This window comes from Prionailurus bengalensis, chromosome B2 (assembly GCF_016509475.1).
Source record: "Prionailurus bengalensis isolate Pbe53 chromosome B2, Fcat_Pben_1.1_paternal_pri, whole genome shotgun sequence".
In the NCBI taxonomy this organism is placed as follows: domain Eukaryota; kingdom Metazoa; phylum Chordata; class Mammalia; order Carnivora; family Felidae; genus Prionailurus; species Prionailurus bengalensis.
This window is the reverse complement of record NC_057349.1, coordinates 104,568,387-104,590,643: the sequence shown is the minus strand read 5'-3', so window position 1 is coordinate 104,590,643 and position 22,257 is coordinate 104,568,387. Positions and strand designations below refer to the sequence as shown.

Below are 22,257 nucleotides of genomic sequence, written 5' to 3'. Positions count from 1 at the left end.
ATATTTCAACATCATACTCTAGCTGAATCTTTCCTCACAGATCTTATCTCCACGGCTGGCAACTAGCACACTTTGAAACAAATCCAGTAACAAAGTTTTGCAGAGAACAGTCAGTGCTGTCAGTCTAAGATTCTTTGCTTAAAAAATCGCATTTTGGAGGCTCCTGGGCGGCTCAGTCGGCGAAGCCTCTGACTTCAGCTCAGGTCATGATCTCATAGTTTGTGAGTTTGAGTCCCACGTTGGGCTCTGTGCTGACAGCCTGGAACCTGGAGCCTGCTTCGGATTCTGTATCTCCCTCTCTCTCTTCCCCTCCACTGCTCACACTCTGTCTGTCTCTCTCAAAAATAAATATTAAAAATTAAAAAAAATAAAAATAAAAAATCACATTTTGAACTACATGCCAGAGGGATCATTCTCCTATTGTGCATGTTTGCCGCTAGGGTATGGTGAACTAGCTCAAAGTCATCAGGGACAAATGTCACTGGCTCACCATTCCTGCTGTGCATTCTGTGATCACACCCAGTCCCCTTAAAGATTACATGACTGTTGTGAAGTCTAAGAAATAGGCGTCCTAAAGTCTGGTGTGGATTACAGATAAATTCTAAGAGTCCATTTACTAGCTTATTGGGAATCACAGTTTATTTAAATTAAATATACGCAAATATTTAAGTTCTAAACTTAGAATCTTATATTTAAAGTAATACAGAAAATGAGGAAAAACAAATTCAAAAAACATATTTAGCAGCTCAGTATGTGTGAATCAAAGTTGGTGCTTTCCTTTAGGTTTACATTTAACTCCAAAAAAATTTTTTTTAATTTTTTAATTTGAGAGAGAGAGAGAGAGAGAGCGTGCGCGTGCCTGCCTGAGCAGGGAGAGGGGCAGAGGAGAGGGAGGGAGGGAGAGAGGGGGAGAGAGAGAGAGAGAGAGAGCGAGCGCCTTAAGCATGCTCTATCTCAGAGTAGAGCCTGAAATGGGGCTTGATCCCATGACCCTGGGATCATGACCTGAGCCGAAATCAAGAGCTGAATGCTTAACTGACTGAGCCACCTAGGCACCCCCTAAGTTTACATTTTAGTGTTGTAACAAGAATAAGGTTTCACTTTCACACTTTGTTATAAAAAGGATTCCAATTATATAACACTCTAGAAATCCAAATATCCAAATGCAGAACAGCCAGTAATAAATGAGCTCTGGATATCCTTGTTACCAAAAAAAAAAAAAAAAAAAAAAAAAAAAAATCAATGACCATATTTGCTTGGCAATGTGTGAGAAGTCACAAAGAAAAGGCTCCTAATCTCTTTAATTTTTCCTCTAGTTATAAGAAGTATAAGAAGGTATGACACATTCCATTCACATCTACATTTTTATAAAGTATTTAAAATATCTTACTAATTGTTATAGATTAAAATCTAATAGAGTAAACACATCACAACCAAACACTACAAATTCAGTCATGTTGTAATTAATGGCATTTAATAATCTTTCTTGATTTGATTATAATAAAATGAATTACTATAGTTAATTTTTGAGTAAATAATTTATTTCCTAGGCTTATTCACAAAATGATCACTTGTGTTTAAAAATACATATAATCAAACACATAAATATGTAGCACAGCAAAATGTCAAATTTATAGCTGTAATAAAATGGCACATTTCCTATTCCTTAACTATGGCTAACAAAGATAGTGTGACTTATTGGCAGTTTTCATAGGAAAAAAAATCTATACTTAGTAGAACTAATTCATTCTGAACGAAAAAATTAAAATAAGAATGTGAGAAAATGTAATACGACTATTCCTTCTGATGTTATTATCTACACTGGTGAAAACTCTTTCAAATATAATCCATTCCAGAGAAAAATTTAATTATGAGTAAAATATCAGGCGTTTTGATATTACTCCTAAAAATTACTCAAATAACTACACCCTGTCTCCAGGAATTTCATAGTAATAGCAAAATGTATATGACAAAACTATAGCTTTTTCTGAGTAAGATAGAAATCATTAATGTCACCAAATTTTCCAAGCATAACACAAAGAACAGTTACTCCAGACATTTGGGGGCATTTGCTTGATTTTCATGTATTCAGACTGACTTGTGTGAAGATGCTGGACCTTTTTTTTTTCCTCTAAGACTCTGGGACTTCTAGAACAAAGCCCTTTACAATAAGAAAATCTCTCTTAGAGCTGATAAACATAAGAGCTTGCAACCTCTGCAGTCTCAAGGCAGTTAATAAGAAATGAGAAGGAAGAAAATCAGTGCCAAATTATATTTTTCAATGTTGGAAGCACTCTATAAATTTATTTCAGTGATTCCTTCCTGCTTAACTCCAAGCCACTGCCATGAACCTCTATGAACTATCATTCTATAAAGATTCTTAGGTCACTAAAGACATGCCTTACTATAAGCACAAAACTTAATTTTCACCACACACTATCAACAAAGGATCTCATTTTCTTGTACGTGTTTATTTTCACATTCCAACAAATTTCAACAAAATTGTCAGAAGATATATGCTCATTTAATGTTTTAAGAGTGAAAAAGGAGTTTGAGTAAAACTGACATTGATGATATATAAAATACGTAATTAAATATAAAATATGAAACCTAAAAGTAAGGAGATCTTTTTTAGTAGCCAAATTAGACTGCATGTGATTTTGGTTTTTATGGTATAAAAAAAAAATGTTTTTTTCCAACTCAATGCAACCTCTACTACTTTTTTCTAAGAATATGCCAGGTAATTTTTTTTAAGGTTAAAAAAAACCAACAAAAATGGTGTTAATAAAACAGAGTTTATGACATTCTTGGCTTTTAAACTTAAATTACTAAAATTGGTCCTACAGACTCTAAAAATAAAATAGAGCACTGGTGAATACTAGTGTCATATTTTAGAAATGGCATCCATTTAGCTCCCACAAAAGTTGCACATATATCAAAGTAAAATGGAATAGTCTCCTAGTATCAATTGTATTTGTATCATGTACTACTGATCAGCTATTGAATGAAAATTGGAGGTAACATGTAGTTTGAGTTTTCATCCAAGTAACTTCAAAATTTTCCTGAAAAAGTAATTCCTATATGTTTTCTAGACTGGAAACATCTCACATTTACAGTGTTTTTTCTTTCCCCCAGAAAATTACTTACTAAAATAATTAGGACTCTAATCCAGAAAATGTTATGCTAGTTATTATCACATGAGAAGAAATATACCTTTTACCTGATTTCAAATATTGAACATAAACTTGTTAGTGATTTATACAAAACCTTTGCAAGTAATCTTAAACTGCAATTCTATAAAAGGAAATCATCTATCTCAGAGTAAGGAAAGTCATCAAAAGAAAAATTTAGTGAAAACATTCTCCACCATCTTTCACAGAGGTGCTAAATTTTTTCTTGAATATACAATGGCTTGAAGTCCCACTGGAAAGTTGGGAAAAGAGTAACAAATAACTTATTGGGTCTCAAGGAGTTAATTTTTTTTTAATTAAAAAAATTTTTTTTTAATGTTTATTTATTTATTTTTTTAATTTTTTTAAATTTTTTTCAACATTTATTTATTTTTGGGACAGAGAGAGACAGAGCATGAACGGGGGAGGGGCAGAGAGAGAGGGAGACACAGAATCGGAAACAGGCTCCAGGCTCTGAGCCATCAGCCCAGAGCCTGACGCGGGGCTCGAACTCACAGACCGCGAGATCGTGACCTGGCTGAAGTCAGACGCTTAACCGACTGCGCCACCCAGGCGCCCCAATGTTTATTTATTTTTGAGAGAGAGAGTAAGAGTGAGAGTGAGAGAGAGAGAGGGAGTGGGGAAGGGACAAAGAGAGAAGGAGACACAGAATCCGAAGCAGGCTCCAGGCTCTGAGCTGTCAGCACAGAGCCTGACGTGGGGCTCGAACTCACGAACCGTGAGATCATGACCTGAGCCGAAGTTGGACGTTCAGCCACCCAGGTGCCCCTCAATGAGTTATTTTTAAAAATCAAGTCTTTCTTGGATAAGATAGCTGTAGACAACACATAAGCTGCCATATATCTGCAACACATACAATTAATGAAAATTAATATCCAAAATATTTAAGGAATGCTAAAAAATCAACAAAAACAATAAGAGACAACCCAATAAAAAATGAACAAAGGTATAAACAGACATTGAGAGGAGAGTAAACACAAATGACCAACAAATATATGAAATATGCTTACCCTCATTGGAAATCAGGAATATACAAATAAAAATCTAATGAGATGGCATTTTACAACTGATTGGCAAACTTTAAAATTTGGATAATGCCAGGTGGTTGTAACTCTTATGCCCTGCTGATAAAACATAAAATAGCTTTAGCAAACAATTTGACATTGACATTTGTCAGTACAATGGAAACTATGTATATTTGATCTTTCACTCCCAGATATACTCCTTTTTTTATTATTAATTAAAAAAAATTTTTTTTAACGTTTATTTATTTTTGAGACAGAGAGAGACAGAGCATGAACGGGGGAGGGTCAGAAAGAGGGAGACACAGAATCTGAAACAGGTTCCAGACTCTGAGCTGTCAGCACATAGCCCGACGCGGGGCTCGAACTCACGGACCGTGAGATCACGACCTGAGCCGAAGTTGGACGCTTAACCGACTGAGCCACCCAGGTGCCCCTCCCAGATATACTCCTTAGAAAAATTCTTCTGTGGGTAGCCAGGGAACATGTATAAGAATGTTTAAAGCAGCATTATTTTAACAGGAAAAAAAACTTAGCTAAAATATCCATTGTCAAATGAACAAAAATAAATTCTGATTACTCGTACCAGAAGAAATTATACAGTGGTGGAAAATGAATCAACAATAACTATACACATTAATATGGGCAGATCTCAACAACATAACGACATATCCAGAAAGCAAGTTGCAGAAGCACACGCACAGTGTAATTCCTTTAAGCAAAATTTGAAAAGACACGACAAAAAAGTTTACTGTGGGATATGTATGTGGGTGTTTTGGGGCATGGGATGTGAGAAGGGTATATTTTCTATGAAGACAGAGGGAACGACAGACGCACAGTTCAGCAGAGGGGAACACAGGGAGTGCAGTCAGGGAGATGTGCACAGGGACCTCAGAAGCAGTAGTAATGGAGGTTTCTTTGGCTGGACAGCAGGTACTTGTATGTTCACTATGTTAATATTATTGCTTTTTGTATTAAAAATCATATATACTATATATATCAAAGCTTTCCCAATTTTAAATATTGAAAGAGGAAGTCTTTTTTAGCACAGTGGGAAGCAATGATGTAAAGCAGAAGAGGGAGACAGGCATATTGTGGCCAGGAAATCAACGGAATTGCTTCTACTCTGAGAAAGTAGATTAGCCAAACGAACTGCTATACTAGCATTTCAGCTACCGTTTATAAGGGGTGGAAGCTCGGCAAGAGCTGATTGATTTAAGTAATAATCACAGGATATTAAACAAAAGAGGAGTATTAAAAAATTAAAAATACCTGATAGCATGCTCTTGTGGTATCCAAACTCCCTGCTCTGCCACCTACTGTTTTATTGAACCTGTGTAATTTGTTCAACTGCCTGGGCTTCAGTTTCCTTGCATACAAAATAAGAAGGCTGATATCTATCACGTAAGATTCTTGGGGGTCAAATGAGAAAAGCAAAGTATCTGACATACACAAGATGCTCAATAAATGCAAGCCCACTATGAAGACAGAGTCAAATCAGGTCTAATTACAGTGATAATCACAGAATGCTATTTAACAACGACCAACAGAACACTCAAGTGCTTTACTAGGGTCTCACAGACATAACCTTTATACAAATGGCTACTGTGAAGATGACTTAATATCTATAATGTCTTTTAAGCAAAACAAAGTTAAGTTCTTCTTTCCCTCTTTCCTTCCAAGTCAAGAAACATCTAAAGAGTCACACAGCCCATAAACATGGCCTCCATGTAGACGTCTCAACTGAAAAACTGGATCCTCGAGTAAAGTGCTATAAAGTAAAGTTAAATTTAAAGAGATGGAAGTGCTCTTTACTGTCTTATGAAATGTTCTTTGAAAATCTGAAAAATTTATTAACACTGCATTAACACAGTCAAGTGCATTTTAAAAGCAGTTCAGTACTCTTACATTTCTAGCATATGACAGGCATTAAAATGTTCAAGAATTCTGTGTCAATATTAAGGGTAAAATAAGGTCAAATAATAGATGGTTTTCAAATATAATTCTTACTCAATATTACTGTGGAGTCAGCTTCTAAATAGATTTAAACATAATAATTTTATCACCTAAAGTCTTCATGAGTTTAACCTACATTTATACCAAATAACAAAGATTTTTGAGCCTTTGATTACCCACAAATTTTTACTAACAGAAGGAGAGCTTTCACCCCTAAAAACCTACATTTGGTAACAAATAAGGTCCCTTTTTCCCCAGAGCCTACAAACCTCTTAACATTCCCTCCTTAATTCTATTAGAATTTTTTACCAAATATTTCTTTTCTCATTATATCTGCATTTTTAATAGCTGTGATATATACTAGAAACACATGTCTATCTTTTGTTAACTGCATTATTTTATCTGTCCTATACAATCAATATGCCTTTTCCTAAATTAATCTTTAAAAGCCTTTCTTGGCTGCAATGAGGTAAATCCTACTGGTTGCAAAATTAAAGAGCAATTATAAACTAATATTTACCAATGTGAAAAAGAATGGGTTAGGAGAAATAAAACCAAAAGCAGAACTAGAGGCAAAGTGGGAAATATACAAGTATTTATTCTCACTCTCTTAATACCATAATTGTAATCGAGAACAATCCTTTGTCATTTTTAACTGGTGCTAATTATAAAATTCTATAAAAATATGAGGATCCAAATATGAAATTAAAGATGGACCCCATTAGCATATGTAAGTTAGTGCCACATTTTGCAAAATCAAGCGTGGATTCTAATGCCACCTGATTAGCTCCACTTAACAAATTATGTCTAAATACTAATTCTAAATAATGAAACTACTATGAACTCAAAATTAAGAAGTGGTGGTATGTCAATGAAACTTTACCCTGGAACATAACTTTCTATATTAAGCACAATACTGAACTTACCTAATTTGAAGAAAAAAGATTCTTTGATAAGGTGTGCTAGTCCTAGATCAAAAGAGGGTAATACAGAATTTAAAATGTACCCAAGGTTTCTGGTGCCAGATTTTCCATATGAAGAGCAGGAGTGAATTAAAGATAAAAATTAGATTAATCATTTCCTCAAAGTTGAGTTATTTTGATCCTACAGAAATAGTAGCATTTGAAGAAGTAGGTCAAATGTCACTAAGATATAAGAGCAAGAGAATTCAAATTATAAATCAATTCATAAAAAAGCTCTCCTTTTTCTCCCTACAAACCATCAAAAAACTCCCTGAAGTTGAGAATGCCACATTAAGGTTTCTAAAATGGGATCTCTTTTTTTCAGAACAAATAGTCTCTTAAATTTTACTAAGGCTTATCCATTGCTAGGATTAAAATATTAGTAAGAATTCAAATGTCTCCCAAAACATTGAGAATTTTTTAGTAAACCCACCCTACCTTTCAGTCATTGTAAAAGGCCATGATGTGCTATGAATGAAATATACTGACATTTCTTCAGGATAAAAAAACACATACCAACAGTAGCACCATGAGCACTAATTGAAGTTTCTTTTTTTAAAAATTAGCAAAATCTGAATTAAAATGAACTAATGAAAAACAGTTTCCACCAATCTGAGATGATCATCTGGAAAGCAAGCACAGTGGAATTGTACTTACACACTAATCTTTGACAAAGAACAGCCCACACAGTAGTTCCTAATTAAATCGTCAGAATTTAAATACTCAGAATTACACTAGATTCCTCAAAAATCCTTAACACCGATCCCCAGAAAACAGTAACTTTACCATCACCTACTGTGTGATCTTGGGCTGGGATGCTTACCCTCTCTGGACCTCAATTCTTCATGTCTAAAGATGGGGATAATAACAGTACCAATTTCGTGGGCTGCTACAAGGAGCAAATGAAATAAGTTATGCAAAGTTCTTCAAATTGTACTTAGCACATGGTAAGAACTTAAATATGTAAGCTAGTCAGTTGGACATTCCCTGACAGATTTCACAACTCTAAGACACCTGATTTCCATGGAAACGTGTATGTACTGCACACATCCATTTTATAAGATACTTTGGTTTAGTAAATAAGAATATTTATAAAAACATGACCAGGGATGGGTCTGTTGATCCACAGGTGAGAGTGGAATCTGAAGCATAGCTAAAACATTTTTTCCAACTAAATTAAAATATAACGAAGCCAGAGTAAATAGTCACTATAACTTGTGAAAAATACTTTTTGATAATATAAGTCATATAGTTCAATAAATAATCGAATGACCTATTACATTAGATTTTAATAGGAAAAAGTTCATTCTGCTCAAATATACTTTTGCTAAGTAACAGGTATAACTCATGGCTCTGTCATTGTTATCTAGAGGATTTACATGAAGTTGGTAAAACAAGAATTTAAGGCTGCTATGGACAAAATTTAAATATCAGTTGCTGGTACTTACTTGAGGTTAGTGTCTCTTGAAGCTGTAAAATTCAGTTTTTAGTGATGTTGAATGTGATTCTCAAATTTTTCATCTTAAAAACTCTTTTTTTTTTTTTTTTAATTTTTTTTTTCAACGTTTTATTTTTATTTTTGGGACAGAGAGAGACAGAGCATGAATGGGGGAGGGGCAGAGAGAGAGGGAGACACAGAATCGGAAACAGGCTCCAGGCTCTGAGCCATCAGCCCAGAGCCTGACGCGGGGCTCGAACTCCGGGACCGCGAGATCGTGACCTGGCTGAAGTCGGACGCTTAACCGACTGCGCCACCCAGGCGCCCCTTAAAAACTCTTAATGTTTTAAAATGTCATCCACTACTCTCCCCCTGCCTTTTTAAAGCTTATTTATTTACCGAGACAGAGAGAGAGAGACAGATAGACAGAAAATGAGTAGGGAAGGGGCAGAGAGAGAGGGACACAGAGAATCCCAAGCAAGTTCCACACTGTCACAACAGAGCCCCACACGGGGCTCGAACTCACAAACCATGAGATCACAACCTGAGCTGAAATCTAGAGTTGGACGCTTAATGGTCTGAGCCACCCAGGCACCCCATCCAATACTCTCTTTCCAAGCAATAACATTTCTCTCCCTTTAAAGGTCATGCATTTTCATTCAAAAGAGAAGGTGCTAACAGGTAGTCTGAGAAGGGAAAGAATCAATAAATGCTGACCACAACCTATGAGACCATTTTTATTTCCTGGAATGTAAAAGGAATCTAATATACTGAGCAGTTTAATGAATTGATATATTGGGGCACCTGAGTGTTTCAGTCGGTTAAGCATTCGACTTCAGCTCAGGTCATGATCTTGCAGTCCATGGGTTTGAGTCCCGCATTAGGCTCTGTGCTGACAGCTCAGAGCCTGGAGCCTGCTTCAGATTCTGTGTCTCCCTCTCTCTCTCTGCACCTCCTCTGCTCGTGCTCTGTCTCTCTCTCTCTCTCAAAAATAATAAATAAACACTTAAAAAAATCTTTAATGAGTCAATATATCAACAAGTAAATGAGGTATGAATGGGTGAGGAAATTTTGAAAATGAAGCGCAGGCATATATAAAAATTCCTTTGAAACTGTAATGTTCAGATCCTGAGACATTTAAAGAAATCCCTTTAAATTCCTCAGAATCCAGGCCTCTCTCCTTTTTCTTTCTCTCTACATCTCAGCTCCCATCCTGGAACTACTTCCTTAATGATATACCCCCTAGCATGGCTACCTTGAGAAACACTGTCTTTGGAAAACCTAACTCCAAAATTCTAACTTAATTGGTGATAGAAAAGTTTAAGGCACAAAATCACTGGACAGAACAGCAGCCATAGTTAATATCTTTTGTGAAAACTGCTCTGGGAAGCAGTTGGTCATGCTGGGACCTCTTGCAAGAATTAAGAGCTATTTTAAGGTAAGACAAGGTAAGACATGAACTGAAAAGACCCAGTTCCAAACCAGCACTGTGCAAAAGGCCCCACCTCTCGGTGCCCACAAGTGTGAGGCAAAATGCCCACACTCAATAAATATTGAAATCTGGTGTCCTAAAGCTCTTAGTTCCTTCGTTCAACAAATATTTATGAAGTTCATGCTTTGTACCAGACAGTACTTGTACAGAGTGGAGTTTCTGTGATAAATAACCCATAGACCCTGAGTTCCATTCAGAAATGAGTATAAAGTGTGATGAGAGAACAGTGTTTGATGATTTGGAACATGGACTTCATTTCATGCCAGAATCCGTGAATTCTGGATTCTAAAAGAAGCCAGAGCAAAGGCTGTAAGAGGCTGTGTTTGCTATCTGTCTCCTCCAAGAGACTAAGACCATCAGTATTAGCAGGTTACAGCATCTAACATAGCAACTGGCACACAGCAACTGGCACAGTTCTTAAAGAACTGTTAAAGAACAGTTTGGCAGACACTGGAGAAGACGGACACTATAAAGAGATTCAAGTGTGAATCAGAGATATTTCCTCCTTCGCCATTATTTGTACAGCTCCACCTCTTTACATATATCTTATTTCACCTTCCAAGTTTCCCAACAAATAAAAATAAGAGAAAACAGGACAGGACCATAGCATGTGTACATTTCAGCCTCATTGTCATCAGAAGCAGCAGGAGTTATTTTGACTCACAAGTGATTAAATTGATAATTTTAGCACCAAAAGGTCACGGGGGGGGGGGGTGTTGGTGGGGGACACCACTATTAACAGTCATTATATCTCCTTGGTGTACAAATTTTATTTTCTATTTTCTATATTTTCTCTAAATAGTGATTACCTTTAAAATCTGAAAGCAAGTAAGCAGATGTTAGGGATTTCACTGATGAGGAAACCAGGGAACAAGGAGGCCAGGTGACCTCGCCAGGGTAACTGATGGGCAGTGGGGAGGAGCCAGAGAGGGCAGGAAGACGAGTCCCTTAGCATCAGCTCAGTTAGGAGTGGAAATCTGTCAGCCAGGTAAGGATGTTGTTTGATCAAAGAGTATGGCCCAGCATGACTTAAACCGTGCAATGTATTATAACTGTTACTATGAGGAAGTTGAACAGCTGCAGGAGCAGTAGTCTCAGGGGTGGGTTTCTTGATGGTCTGTGTTGTCACTCGCAAATACCAATTGCTACCAACAGGTACCTCAGGTACCCTCTAGGTACTTTGTACCTTTAGGTACTTTGTGACTATGGAGTGGTTCAAAGTACGATAATAAGCAGGGGAGTAAAAAGATCCAAAAAGAAAGTGTCTTCCCGTGACTTGCCCCGTTAAAACTTTACTTTTCTACACTTTTTCTAACTTCTTCTAACTTAGCAGAGACTGCACGTGAAAGCTGAACTTGTAAACAGAGTAGGAACATGTTTGAACAGCCAAGAGCCTCTTGGGTGGCCGAGATCCCTGAAGATCAGAGGTCAAGGAGCCAAAGAGCTCTATATTTTTAACTCAGCAGGTTACTTTGGAAAGATGGTGATGTCATTAAGTGCCTGTGGCACAAAACTATGAGTTCTTTAAGGAATGTAGCAATTTATGTGTAATAGAAAATAGAATATAAAACCCTTGTTCAAACTTCTTAAATGACTCTGTTTTTCTTGACCTAGCCTGAAGATTCATAAACACCTGTTTTTGTGCATGAATTTCTCCTTTCAAGCCGTCAGCAGGTATCTAACCACTAAGCCACATTTGACTATTTTCACAAATAGTTCATTTTTAGCTCCTGGGCTCTGTAACAGCACCTACGAATGTTCTTTTAAATTCTTTTCAAGAGGAATGAGGGACAGCGAGGTGGTGGTGGATGCTGTGGATCTCCAAGTGCCCTAACTATGCTTCTGGGCGCTTTTCCCATTTCCACTGCTAAAAGACTGAAGGATTAAGGAGACAGGAAGATCAGCACCCTGCTTGGATAAGGAGATGAAGATATGAGCTTAGTCAGTGGCGTTTTCTTTCAATGGGCTCTCTCGTCAACAGCTCTTCACTTCAGAAATGTAACTCAATTAAACATGAGGGAAGGAGACATTCCTAACACAGAAGCCAGTTTCCTCATTTGAAGAATGATATGATTGATCTAGGTGACCTTTAATGTTCCTTACAGCTCTGAGTCTATGAAAGAACAATAATTTTCAGAATCACAAGCATATGGATCTTCAAAGAAAATTTTGAGTGTTAAAAAAAACTCATAAACAAAAAAGACAAATGACAAACTGGGAAAAATATATGCAAACTGTATCACAGAAAAGAGGTTTATATTCCTAAGATAGAGAACACTTACAGGAAAAGTGGGCTAGAAGCATGGTCTTAACTGTATGACAAGATGTGCAACCATAGGCTTCGTAAGAAGAGTCAAAATCACAACTACACCAAGATTCCAGTTTTCACCTATAAAATGGGCAAAACCCTGAAAATTCAACAAAATCTAAGCAATATATCCTGTTGGTGAGGCCATGAGGAAACAAGCCCTCTCATAGTTTGCTGGTGGAAATGCAAAATGAGACAGGACCTCTGAAGGGGATTTAATGATATGTAACAAAATTACATATGCATTTACCTTTGTTCTATGATATCCTGTTGTAAAAATCTCTCCCAAAGATATTCTGGCAAAAAAATACACATAGACAAAGTAATCACTGTAGAAATATTTGTATTAGCAAAAGAGAGGAAATAACACACATGTCCATCAATAGGGAAATGGGTATAAAACTATGGCACGTTCATACAATGAAGTACCACACAGCTGTAAAACTATTACATAAAAAGGTAGCATTCAGTATGTATTTTATGATGTCATTATCTAAGAAACTGCAAGGGGATATGAACGAATATTTTAAAAAATAATAAAAGTATAAACCAAAAAAAGATTTTTTTTTAAAAGTTATAGAAGGCAGGTGGAACAGGGTAGATAGGTCTATAACAGAAGCCAAGTTTCTCTGAATATTCCTGGTTTTATACATTTGACTTGAGAAATACGCAATGTATGCTAAAGCTGGCCTGTACTGGCTCCTGACAAAAGCTCAGGTATTTTGTGAGCCAGTTGTCTTTACCGTGGCAGCTTGAAATTGGCTGTGGTGGAAGGTATTTACAACATGGATCCCAGCAAACATACCTTCCGAACCCCCAAGCCAGTTGTTAATCATTTATCGGCACAGCACTAGAAATGTAAACACTTTAGGAAAGTATAAAACAAAATTAAATTTCAAGAGAACATTTCTAAAAATTGAGAGCAAGAGGAAACAAACCTAACAGTGAACTGAGTGGGTAGCATTCTGAGCTGTTTTGACTCTAAGGCACAGTAATTTGACTATATAGGTCTAGTAGAAATACTGAAAGAACTGCAAAAATAATTTTAAACTGTTTTCAATATTGTGGTGAGAATATGGGTATGGTTACTGAGAAATTGTGTTATAGAACAAAGCAAAGTAATAACTCCCTTACTGTCCTGAGAAATGGGAATTTCAGTATAGGATTAAGGAGTTAGCGATTAAGTTGAAAATCATTAAACTCTCTGTGATCCTGCATGTGAACTGGATGTGTCAGTATGAGGTTATTCTGTGTTTTATATTTAATTAACATTACATGAATGAATTTCCTAGCTCTGTCCACTGGAAAAGCCTAGAAACAATCCCAAGCCAGGAGCAATGTATACCCCTAGAACCCAGACACCCGGATTGTGGTCTCTAACTTCTATTTCCCACAAAAGGAACTAAGACTTCCTGAGTACAGCTCTGGGCCAGGGACGTATGAAATCCTAGAAGGAAAGAAGCTTTATAAAAGACTATTGGGATCATGTCAAAAGAAATCAGGAGCACCATGAAGAAGCAGGGAAAAAATCTGAGCAATAGTAACTACCATGGATCTTAAATACATAAAATATGTTTAAATCCACGAGTTTATAATAATACTCAAACAACTCACTGGGCCACCTCTAGAGGATGCTAGGAAAATAAGCTTATTAGATTACACAATGATAAAGGCATTTCTCCTGCTTTTTTCTATGCAAACTGTACTTCGAGGTAACCAAGTAGCTAATGAAGAAATGTTTTTATTTACAGAAGTATTCTAGCTAATAAACAAAGGAGGAATGATAGAATTTGAATATTACCATTTTGTAACCTCCAGTGAAATAATGAATCTAGATAATGATCATGCCTAGCAACACCACAAGAGGAGACAACGAGCAATGAAGGGCCTTCTGACTGAAATATACCATATACTAGGGTCTATATAAAGTATACTTGCTATAAAAGTGTGTGTGTGTGTGTGTGTGTGTGTGTGTGTCTCAAACCTGAAGGAGATCAAACCTCTAGATCTAACTACCGATCTATAGGAAACACAGGATACAGAAAAGTATTTTAAGTGACAACAAAATGCAAATTAATCTGTGGGAAACTGTACAAAATAAATGACCCAGTTTTCAACAAATAAACTGCAAAGGAAATAAAGAGACATAGATGAGAAAACTACAGTAACAGGAACATATAAATTAGGGACCATTCAGATGCCTGGGTGGTTCAGTTGATGAAGCATCCAATTCTTGATTCTGGCTCAGGTCATGATCTCACGGTTGGTGAGATCGAGCCCTGCGTCAGGCTCTGCACCATCAGCACAGAGCCTGCCTAGGATTCAATTCTTTCTCTCCCTCTGTCTCTGCTACTCCTCTGCTGGCATGCTCGCTCACTTTCTCTCTCAAAATCAATAAACATTAAAAAAAAATTAGGGACAATTCATGAACCTAATTTGAACAAAGAACCAATAAAAACATAAATAAGTATGTACATGTATATATACACACACTATATGAGTTATCTATATATGCTTATATGTAAACATGTATACACTTACATACATATGTACGTGTGTGTGTACATACATTAAGATAACTGGGAAAATATGAACACGGACTAATGGATTTGATAATATTAAGAAATGGTTAGTTTTTTAGGTATGATGAAGATTTTGTTTTAGAGAAAAAGGACTCATTTTCTGGAGTAGTATACTGAAATATTCACAGGTGAATTGGTACAACATATGTGTAGCATTTGCCCACAACTTTGGGCTATGCCAAATGGAAGGACTGAGTGGCAAGGAGCTGAGATTAGTTTAAATTGGGTAAAGGGGTACCTAGGCACTCACAGTAACTAATCTCTCTATTTCTATCTGAGACTAAAATTTTCCACAATAAAGTTAAAAACTATATGCACAAAACAACAAAAACTATGTAACAATAGATTAATAAGCTGTAATCAAACAGTGTTATCAGACCAAGATATTCCAACTTAGGAGTCCACTATGATCACCTGAAGGGCTTTTTCAGAATATAGTCTCTGAACCACCACTATCTCACAGAACATGGAAGACTGAAGGGACTGTGTCATGTCTCCCAGAAATGTAGAAATGGGGAAAAAAGGTTGTGAACCACTGTTCAAACCCAGTAAGGGTGGGGCCGCACATTATTCACCCACTTTTTATCTCTATGCCGGACACATAAGAGGTACTCAAAAAATATTCAGACAGTTAATGACTAACCCTGGGTAGTGAAAATGGATAGGCAAGCTTAAAGCGGCTAAATGCTAGATATGCAAAAAACATTCATATTTGATACTTAAATTCACTTAGGTTACGGCATTGAAAAAGCATGGCTTTCTGTTTTAAGTAGGATGGGTTTTCATCATGAAGCCACAGACTAGGCACTTCAAACAGCTACAAGTAAACTCCCAAAGTAAAAATAGTTTTAAATACACAATTGGGTGAGGTGTGGCTAGCAAATATTCTGATTCTACAATCTGTTTTGGACAAGACAGTGCTTCTTATGTGACTAACAAAGCAAACAGCAGTCAGATTCCCTGCGCTGAAATAAATACACTATTTGCAAAAAGGGTTGAATGTCCAGGGCTTCTCCAATAAAGACACCACATTTCCCAAAGTTAAAGGGGAATATAGATTGACAAATACCCACATGTATTTACATACCCCAAAAAGAAGGCATATGACCACCTGGTATGGACTTTGTCTAATAAGTACTAAATGGAGTCAAGCCCACTGTCTGTCTCACCATGGGGAACAGCAAAATACCTCAAAGACAATAATAATCTAATTTTAAAGCTGGAGGAGCTTAGAAACCTAGTCCAAACTTTTCATTGTGTAACAGACACCTAGAGAGTTTAAGGTGAAAAGCTCTGAAAATAGCTGGAGTAGCCACAGATGAACAAATGGTCTACATAGGTGCACTAGGAAGAGCTGAGAATTAATCTTCTCAACTTCCATATGAATGGTATCTAACAGGTATCAGTCTCAATTATAAACAAATAAGTGTACGTGTGTGTAACCATATATACATACAAAAATACTAGTATATGTACTTGCTTTTTTAAAATTTTTTAATGTTTATTTTTGAGAGAGAGCACGTACGCGAGTGGGGAAGGGGCAGAGAAAGACAGGGAGAGAGAGAATCCCATGCAGGCTCTGCACTGTCAGCACAGAACCCCACATGGGCCTTGAACTCACTAACCATAAGATCATGACCTGAGCCTAAATCAAGAGTCAGACACTAACCGACTAAGCCACCCAGGTGCCCCTACAACATGTACATCTAATAACTCCTTTTCAAACAAATTCTATAGCCTAGCCTTCAAGAACATCCATGTTACCTCACCTACTTTTCCAAAACATTATCCAAATGAACCATAAGTAAGTGGAAGGCAGCCATTTCTCCCACTTACCTTTTGCAGTCCGTTAGACATAGCAGAGCTCATATTAATTATATAATTACAAAAGCTGTTCCATAGACAATTTCCAAATGATGAAAGAAGTATTAGAATATAAACTTTCTAATTCTCCTGTTAATCTAAACTGATATAAAGGCTATGTTTCATGTGTATCTAGGAGTATTTATAAAGACATATGGGACCCTGTAGATTTTTAAATATGGCAACCAAGGAAAGGTTTAAAAGTGAGAGTTAGGAGAAAGCGGATCACCGAGATGAGCTATCTGTTTACATTTCTGTAAGGTGTTATACAAGGCTTAGTCTAAAGAAATACAGAAAATGACAGGCACAGGAGGAGGAAAGGACAACAAAAAGAACAAACCTTTATTTCATCCACTGGTCAAACATTCAATTATTTCAATTGTTGATCAATCCTGAAACCATACTACTTTAATTCTGCAGAGGTTTTTGTTTTTTTAATTTACTTATTATTATTTTTTTTAATTTTTTTTTTCAACATTTATTTATTTTTGGGACAGAGAGAGACAGAGCATGAACGGGGGAGGGGCAGAGAGAGAGGGAGACACAGAATCGGAAACAGGCTCCAGGCTCTGAGCCATCAGCCCAGAGCCTGACGCGGGGCTCGAACTCACGGGCCGCGAGATCGTGACCTGGCTGAAGTCGGCCGCTTAACCGACTGCGCCACCCAGGCGCCCCTAATTTACTTATTTTTAAGAGAGACAGAGACAGTGAGAGAGAGAGAGAGAGAGAGAGAGAGCGAGAGAGAGAAGAGAGAGAATCCCAAGAAGGCTCTACACTGTCAGCACAGAGCCCAATGTGGGACTGGAACTCTTGAAATCATGAGATCATGACCTCAGCTAAAACCAAGTCAGACACTTAAGCGATTGAGCCACCCAGGCACCCCTAACTCTGCAGAGGTTTTCAAAATGTTGTATCTATGCCTGTTATGGAGTTTTTCTTCTCACCTACTTCACCTGTACAGTTGATTTAATTTAGCTCCAAAACAATAAAATTGGATACAAAGTTTGGCCTCTCAACATTCCGCTTTTATTAGATTTTTTAGCATCCTGAAAACTGACTTTAAGAGTCTCCTAATATTGTTAAAGAGAATTCTAACCACTGAAAATGACAATGATAATGTTTACTTGCATCTTGAGGGGAAAAATGTTTCTAACTGGGCTGAATCAAGATTCCTAAAGGTAAGGTAAGCCACTGAGATTTTTAAACTGAAAGCAAAGTTTGAGGAATTTTCTTCTTCTGCCATGAACGTAACAATTTTATTTAAACCGACATGATTTGACATTATCAGTTAAGGCTTTTGTAATCTCTACTGAAAATCTAAAGTAAAATCCAAAATGAAGCAATAAAACCTGAAGCTATTTACTGAATACATTGTAATGTTGTAAATAATGCCTCAGGGTAATTATATTGCTAACTCTACTATCAAATTCATGGAATTTGGAATTTCTGAAAACTTTAAAATATTTAATATGAAAAATTGAAATCTAGTATGTATATACTAACATACATAAAATTTCTCTTAACTTCTGAGGACTTACACAAAAATCCTAAGACACAATACATATCTACATTTTTACCATTTTGTTTTTCTCAAGCTCAAAAATAAGTAAGAATAGGAGTAAGCTATTTTCATAAAAGTTTAGGAACATTAATGGACACATTGGTGGCTTTCCGTCATAATTAAAGAATTTAGATGATGGTTCATATCCACATCCCCATCCAAAAGACTTCCTTTCCTACTTACATACACTACCAAATATTTTCAAACAAATAACACAAGAATGTACTTTCAAAAATAAAAGGGGGTATTATCATCCCATCATGAACCAACCTAAACATCTGAGTAATAAATTCTAAAATAAAATCATATAAAAAGATGGTGCATGGTTAAAACTATTAATATATATTTAAGACAAAGAGTTTATTTTTCAATAAGAAAACAAGGAAAGACAGCCCAACCTGATCCTGTACGCCTGCCCAATAGAACTTTCCACCACAATTAGTACTCTCTCCACCTCTCGAGGGAGGAGCTTAAACTCAGGGTAACCTCATGAAGTAAGGGAAAAAACAGTATAAATACTGCCGGATAGCTCTGAAGAAGGCACCCTTCTGCACTGCTCACCTGGGCACAGGAGGGTTCAGAAAGCTGCAAAGAAATCATCTCCAGGAACGCCGGCACCAGGTAAGTCTATCACTTCATACTCTAGTGGACCTCCATGTTAGCTTATTTGGAAATAAGCCTCAATAAATTGACCATTTGGTTTTTGTCATTTAAAAAAAATGACTTTCCACTAAAGTGTACTTGGAAAGTTTAATTCGTATCAGTCTACATAAAAGACAGATTTAATAAAATCATATTGGTAAAATCATGTCCTATTCAGTGTATTTTGGAACTAGTGGATGTTTCAATCTATGTTAAAGATACTGAATTAATGGAGCCCCTGGGTGGCTCAGTCGGTTAAGCGGCCGACTTCGGCTCAGGTCATGATCTCACAGGCCGTGAGTTTGAGCCCCGCGTTGGGCTCTGTGCTGACAGCTCGGAGCCTGGAGCCTGTTTCAGATTCTGTGTCTCCCTCTCTCTGACCCTCCCCCATTCATGCTCTGTCTCTCTCTGTCTCAAAAATAAATAAACGTTAAAAAAAATTTTATAAAGATACTGAATTATTAATATATGCATCCAATTATGGTTTCTGTGTTTCTTTTTTTAAAAAATCACTTCAGTTTTGCTTGATTACTTGAATGTGGTTTCCAATAACAACTAAGCCATATATTCATGTAACTAAAAATTTATAATTCTGATTTATGGAATACATTAAAAACAGGATAAGGTAAAAAAAAAAAAAGGTAGCTAACTACCTTTTAGAATAAAGAATTCATCTGTCCAACATCAGACAGATAAAACAGGTCAATAACAAGACACTATTCTTTTCTGTTTTTCAGAATCCATCTGAGAACATGCTGCCACAAACAGCCCTTTTGCTGCTACTGTCCCTGAACCTGGTTCATGGAGGATTTTATGCTGAGCGATACCAAACACCTACAGGCATAAAAGGCCCACTCCCCAACACTAAGACACAGTTCTTCATTCCCTATGCCATAAAGAGTAAAGGTAAACAAAACTGTGTATTTTGCTGTATAAACATATTGGTTGTTGCTTTCTACAATCTTAATGATCTCTTAAACAAAATGCTTTTAACTCTATTTGGTGTTCAATTACCTTTAAACTCCCAAACCTGTCTGAAATATTAGAACAAAATAATTTATGGAAAAAGCAGGTCTATTCAAGAACATTAAAATCCTTTGTATAATGAGTATAGTAGAAAGATGTACCCAAAGAATAGTAAGAACTTTTATGTGTGCAAAGTTTTTCCCTCAAATGATGCTTTTGCGCAATTACCCATAATCTAGAAATATGAATCCAATAAAAACTAATCAAGTTTAAAACGTTTTAACTGAAAATAATTGCCAATTGTACAAAGAGTAGCAGGTTTATCCATCTAAACAGTTGACCATTATTTACTTTTACAACCGATTCAGCTAGTCCACATATACAAAACTCAGTCTTAATTATCAAATAAAATCTAATGCCTTCCCAAGAAACTTAACAGACAAATGAAGCAGCAACTTTCACAGTTCTTTATAAATTTCTGTATGGTTTAGCAGTTAAGTACTCAGACTTATGAACTGCCTTGTACTAACTATGGGACCTCAGGTAAGTTACTTGTCCCCCTCTGTGCCTTAGTTTCGTCATTTGTAAAAGAAGCAGCAGCTATCTCCAAGGGCTGTCATGAAGCTTAAGTGAGTGAATACCTGTCAAGTGCTCAAGTATTAGCAGCACTACGGGTACTCCTCCTCCTCACCTGTGGTGGTACGGGTGGGGTAGCCTTAGACACGATTTAACTTTGTTCTTGAATCCATTTCCCAACTGTTCAGCTTTCTCAGTTACTATGAAGAGAACTGAGGAAATGTATGTACACTACTAACAGATCCTCAAGAAAGGCAATTATTAGGTTTCACATTTGCTAATTCCATTTTAATAGCATCTGGCACGAACTGCCTGTAAAAATCTACTGAATTAAACTGAACAATCTGAACTGATTGCAGGACTCAAATTTCCTTTCCTTAGTATTTTTTCATTATAGTTATATATTTTACCTTGCAAATAATGCTAAGGGTATTTGCCATAAACTTTACAAATTATGCTTTTGGAGACAACCATTTTGAGCAAGTTAAACTTACAGGAATCTCTTCTTGAGAAAAACAAAATTTAAAGCAATTCATGAAAGGGAGCTCAATGTTTAAAAACAAAGGCACAGGTGCATAACAAAAACTTCTGAACGTCTCAGAATACAATAATATAGGAGAACGAGAAAAGTTACAGAAAGAAAGAATAAAAGATAAGGAAACCTGCTACTTTACTTGAAGCAACGAACAGCAATGTGAAATGCTAGGACAAACATCACTGGGTACACTGTTATGATCACTAAGTCACACTTTTTATAGTTTACTAAGATCATATGAAACAGTCTTGAGTTAAAAAGACTCAAGCATCCCATGCACCACTCATAGAAGGTTAAAAATATTTCTATCTTCCCATCCTTATGTACTTTATCATCTTGGCTATTTCTGCAGAATAAATGAAAATATGTATCTTACTAACAAATGAAAAGTTTAGAAGCTGCATTTTAATTGTTAACTCCACTAAGGTCTCTACTTGATAATAATTTGAGGTGGAAACTCAAATAGCTTATCATTCACTGGCAGGCACTAATGCACTGAAAGAAAGACAAAAGCCCACAATTTATACAATTATAACATTAAACTGATAACAGAAACACAAAGAGTGCCTATTTAATTCCTGGGCTCATCTGTTCAACACAGGCTCAAAGACAGCTCAGCCAAAACACACTAAATTACGCTGCAAAGGACTGCAGAGCTGGTGGCCAGGTGGATGCCACATTCCGACATAATCAACCACTATTTTGGCTTGTGGCATTTCAGAAACTTTTCTGCTGGGTAATCATTTCTCCTTGAGGATGGTATCACCCTAATCTTTAATTTTTTTCAGTTGGCAAGCAACAAACAGGGGCTATCCCCCAAAGACACAACAGAACTCACATTCTTTCTTGCATGAAGAGGTGGAGGACTTATTAGGGCAACATTCCAAGTGACTGAGATCACCCTGTCTTGGAACTTCCAGTTTCAAAAGATGCTCTATACAGTCATTTTCAGTAAGACTGTTTTTCCTCCCTATTTTAACATTAAACAGATTTCTGACCAGACCAAGACCATCATTTTTAGTATGGATACTGATCTTTAGGAGATTCAGAATAAGATTCTAAAGCAAACCCCATCTAACATAGCTTGCATTTGAAAAAAAATGTACTATTTTGTTTTCTACTTATTCATCTATTCTACTTGCAATGTATCACACCCCTTTACA

At 36.5% G+C, this 22,257-nt stretch overlaps 2 protein-coding genes across 3 annotated transcripts in view; one reads left to right on the top strand and one right to left on the bottom strand.

Annotated features, from left to right (window-relative positions):
* Positions 1-22,257, bottom strand: part of NT5DC1 (5'-nucleotidase domain containing 1) — a 142,415-nt gene that overhangs the window by 98,471 nt on the left and 21,687 nt on the right. The gene's annotated exons all lie outside the window — the stretch shown is intronic.
* Positions 1-22,257, top strand: part of COL10A1 (collagen type X alpha 1 chain) — a 45,740-nt gene that overhangs the window by 18,476 nt on the left and 5,007 nt on the right. Inside the window, exon 2 of the mRNA XM_043592157.1 lies at positions 19,755-19,923. Within this exon, the coding sequence (XP_043448092.1) occupies positions 19,770-19,923 (154 nt within the window). The 5' untranslated portion in view covers positions 19,755-19,769. The remainder of the gene's footprint in view (positions 1-19,754; positions 19,924-22,257) is intronic.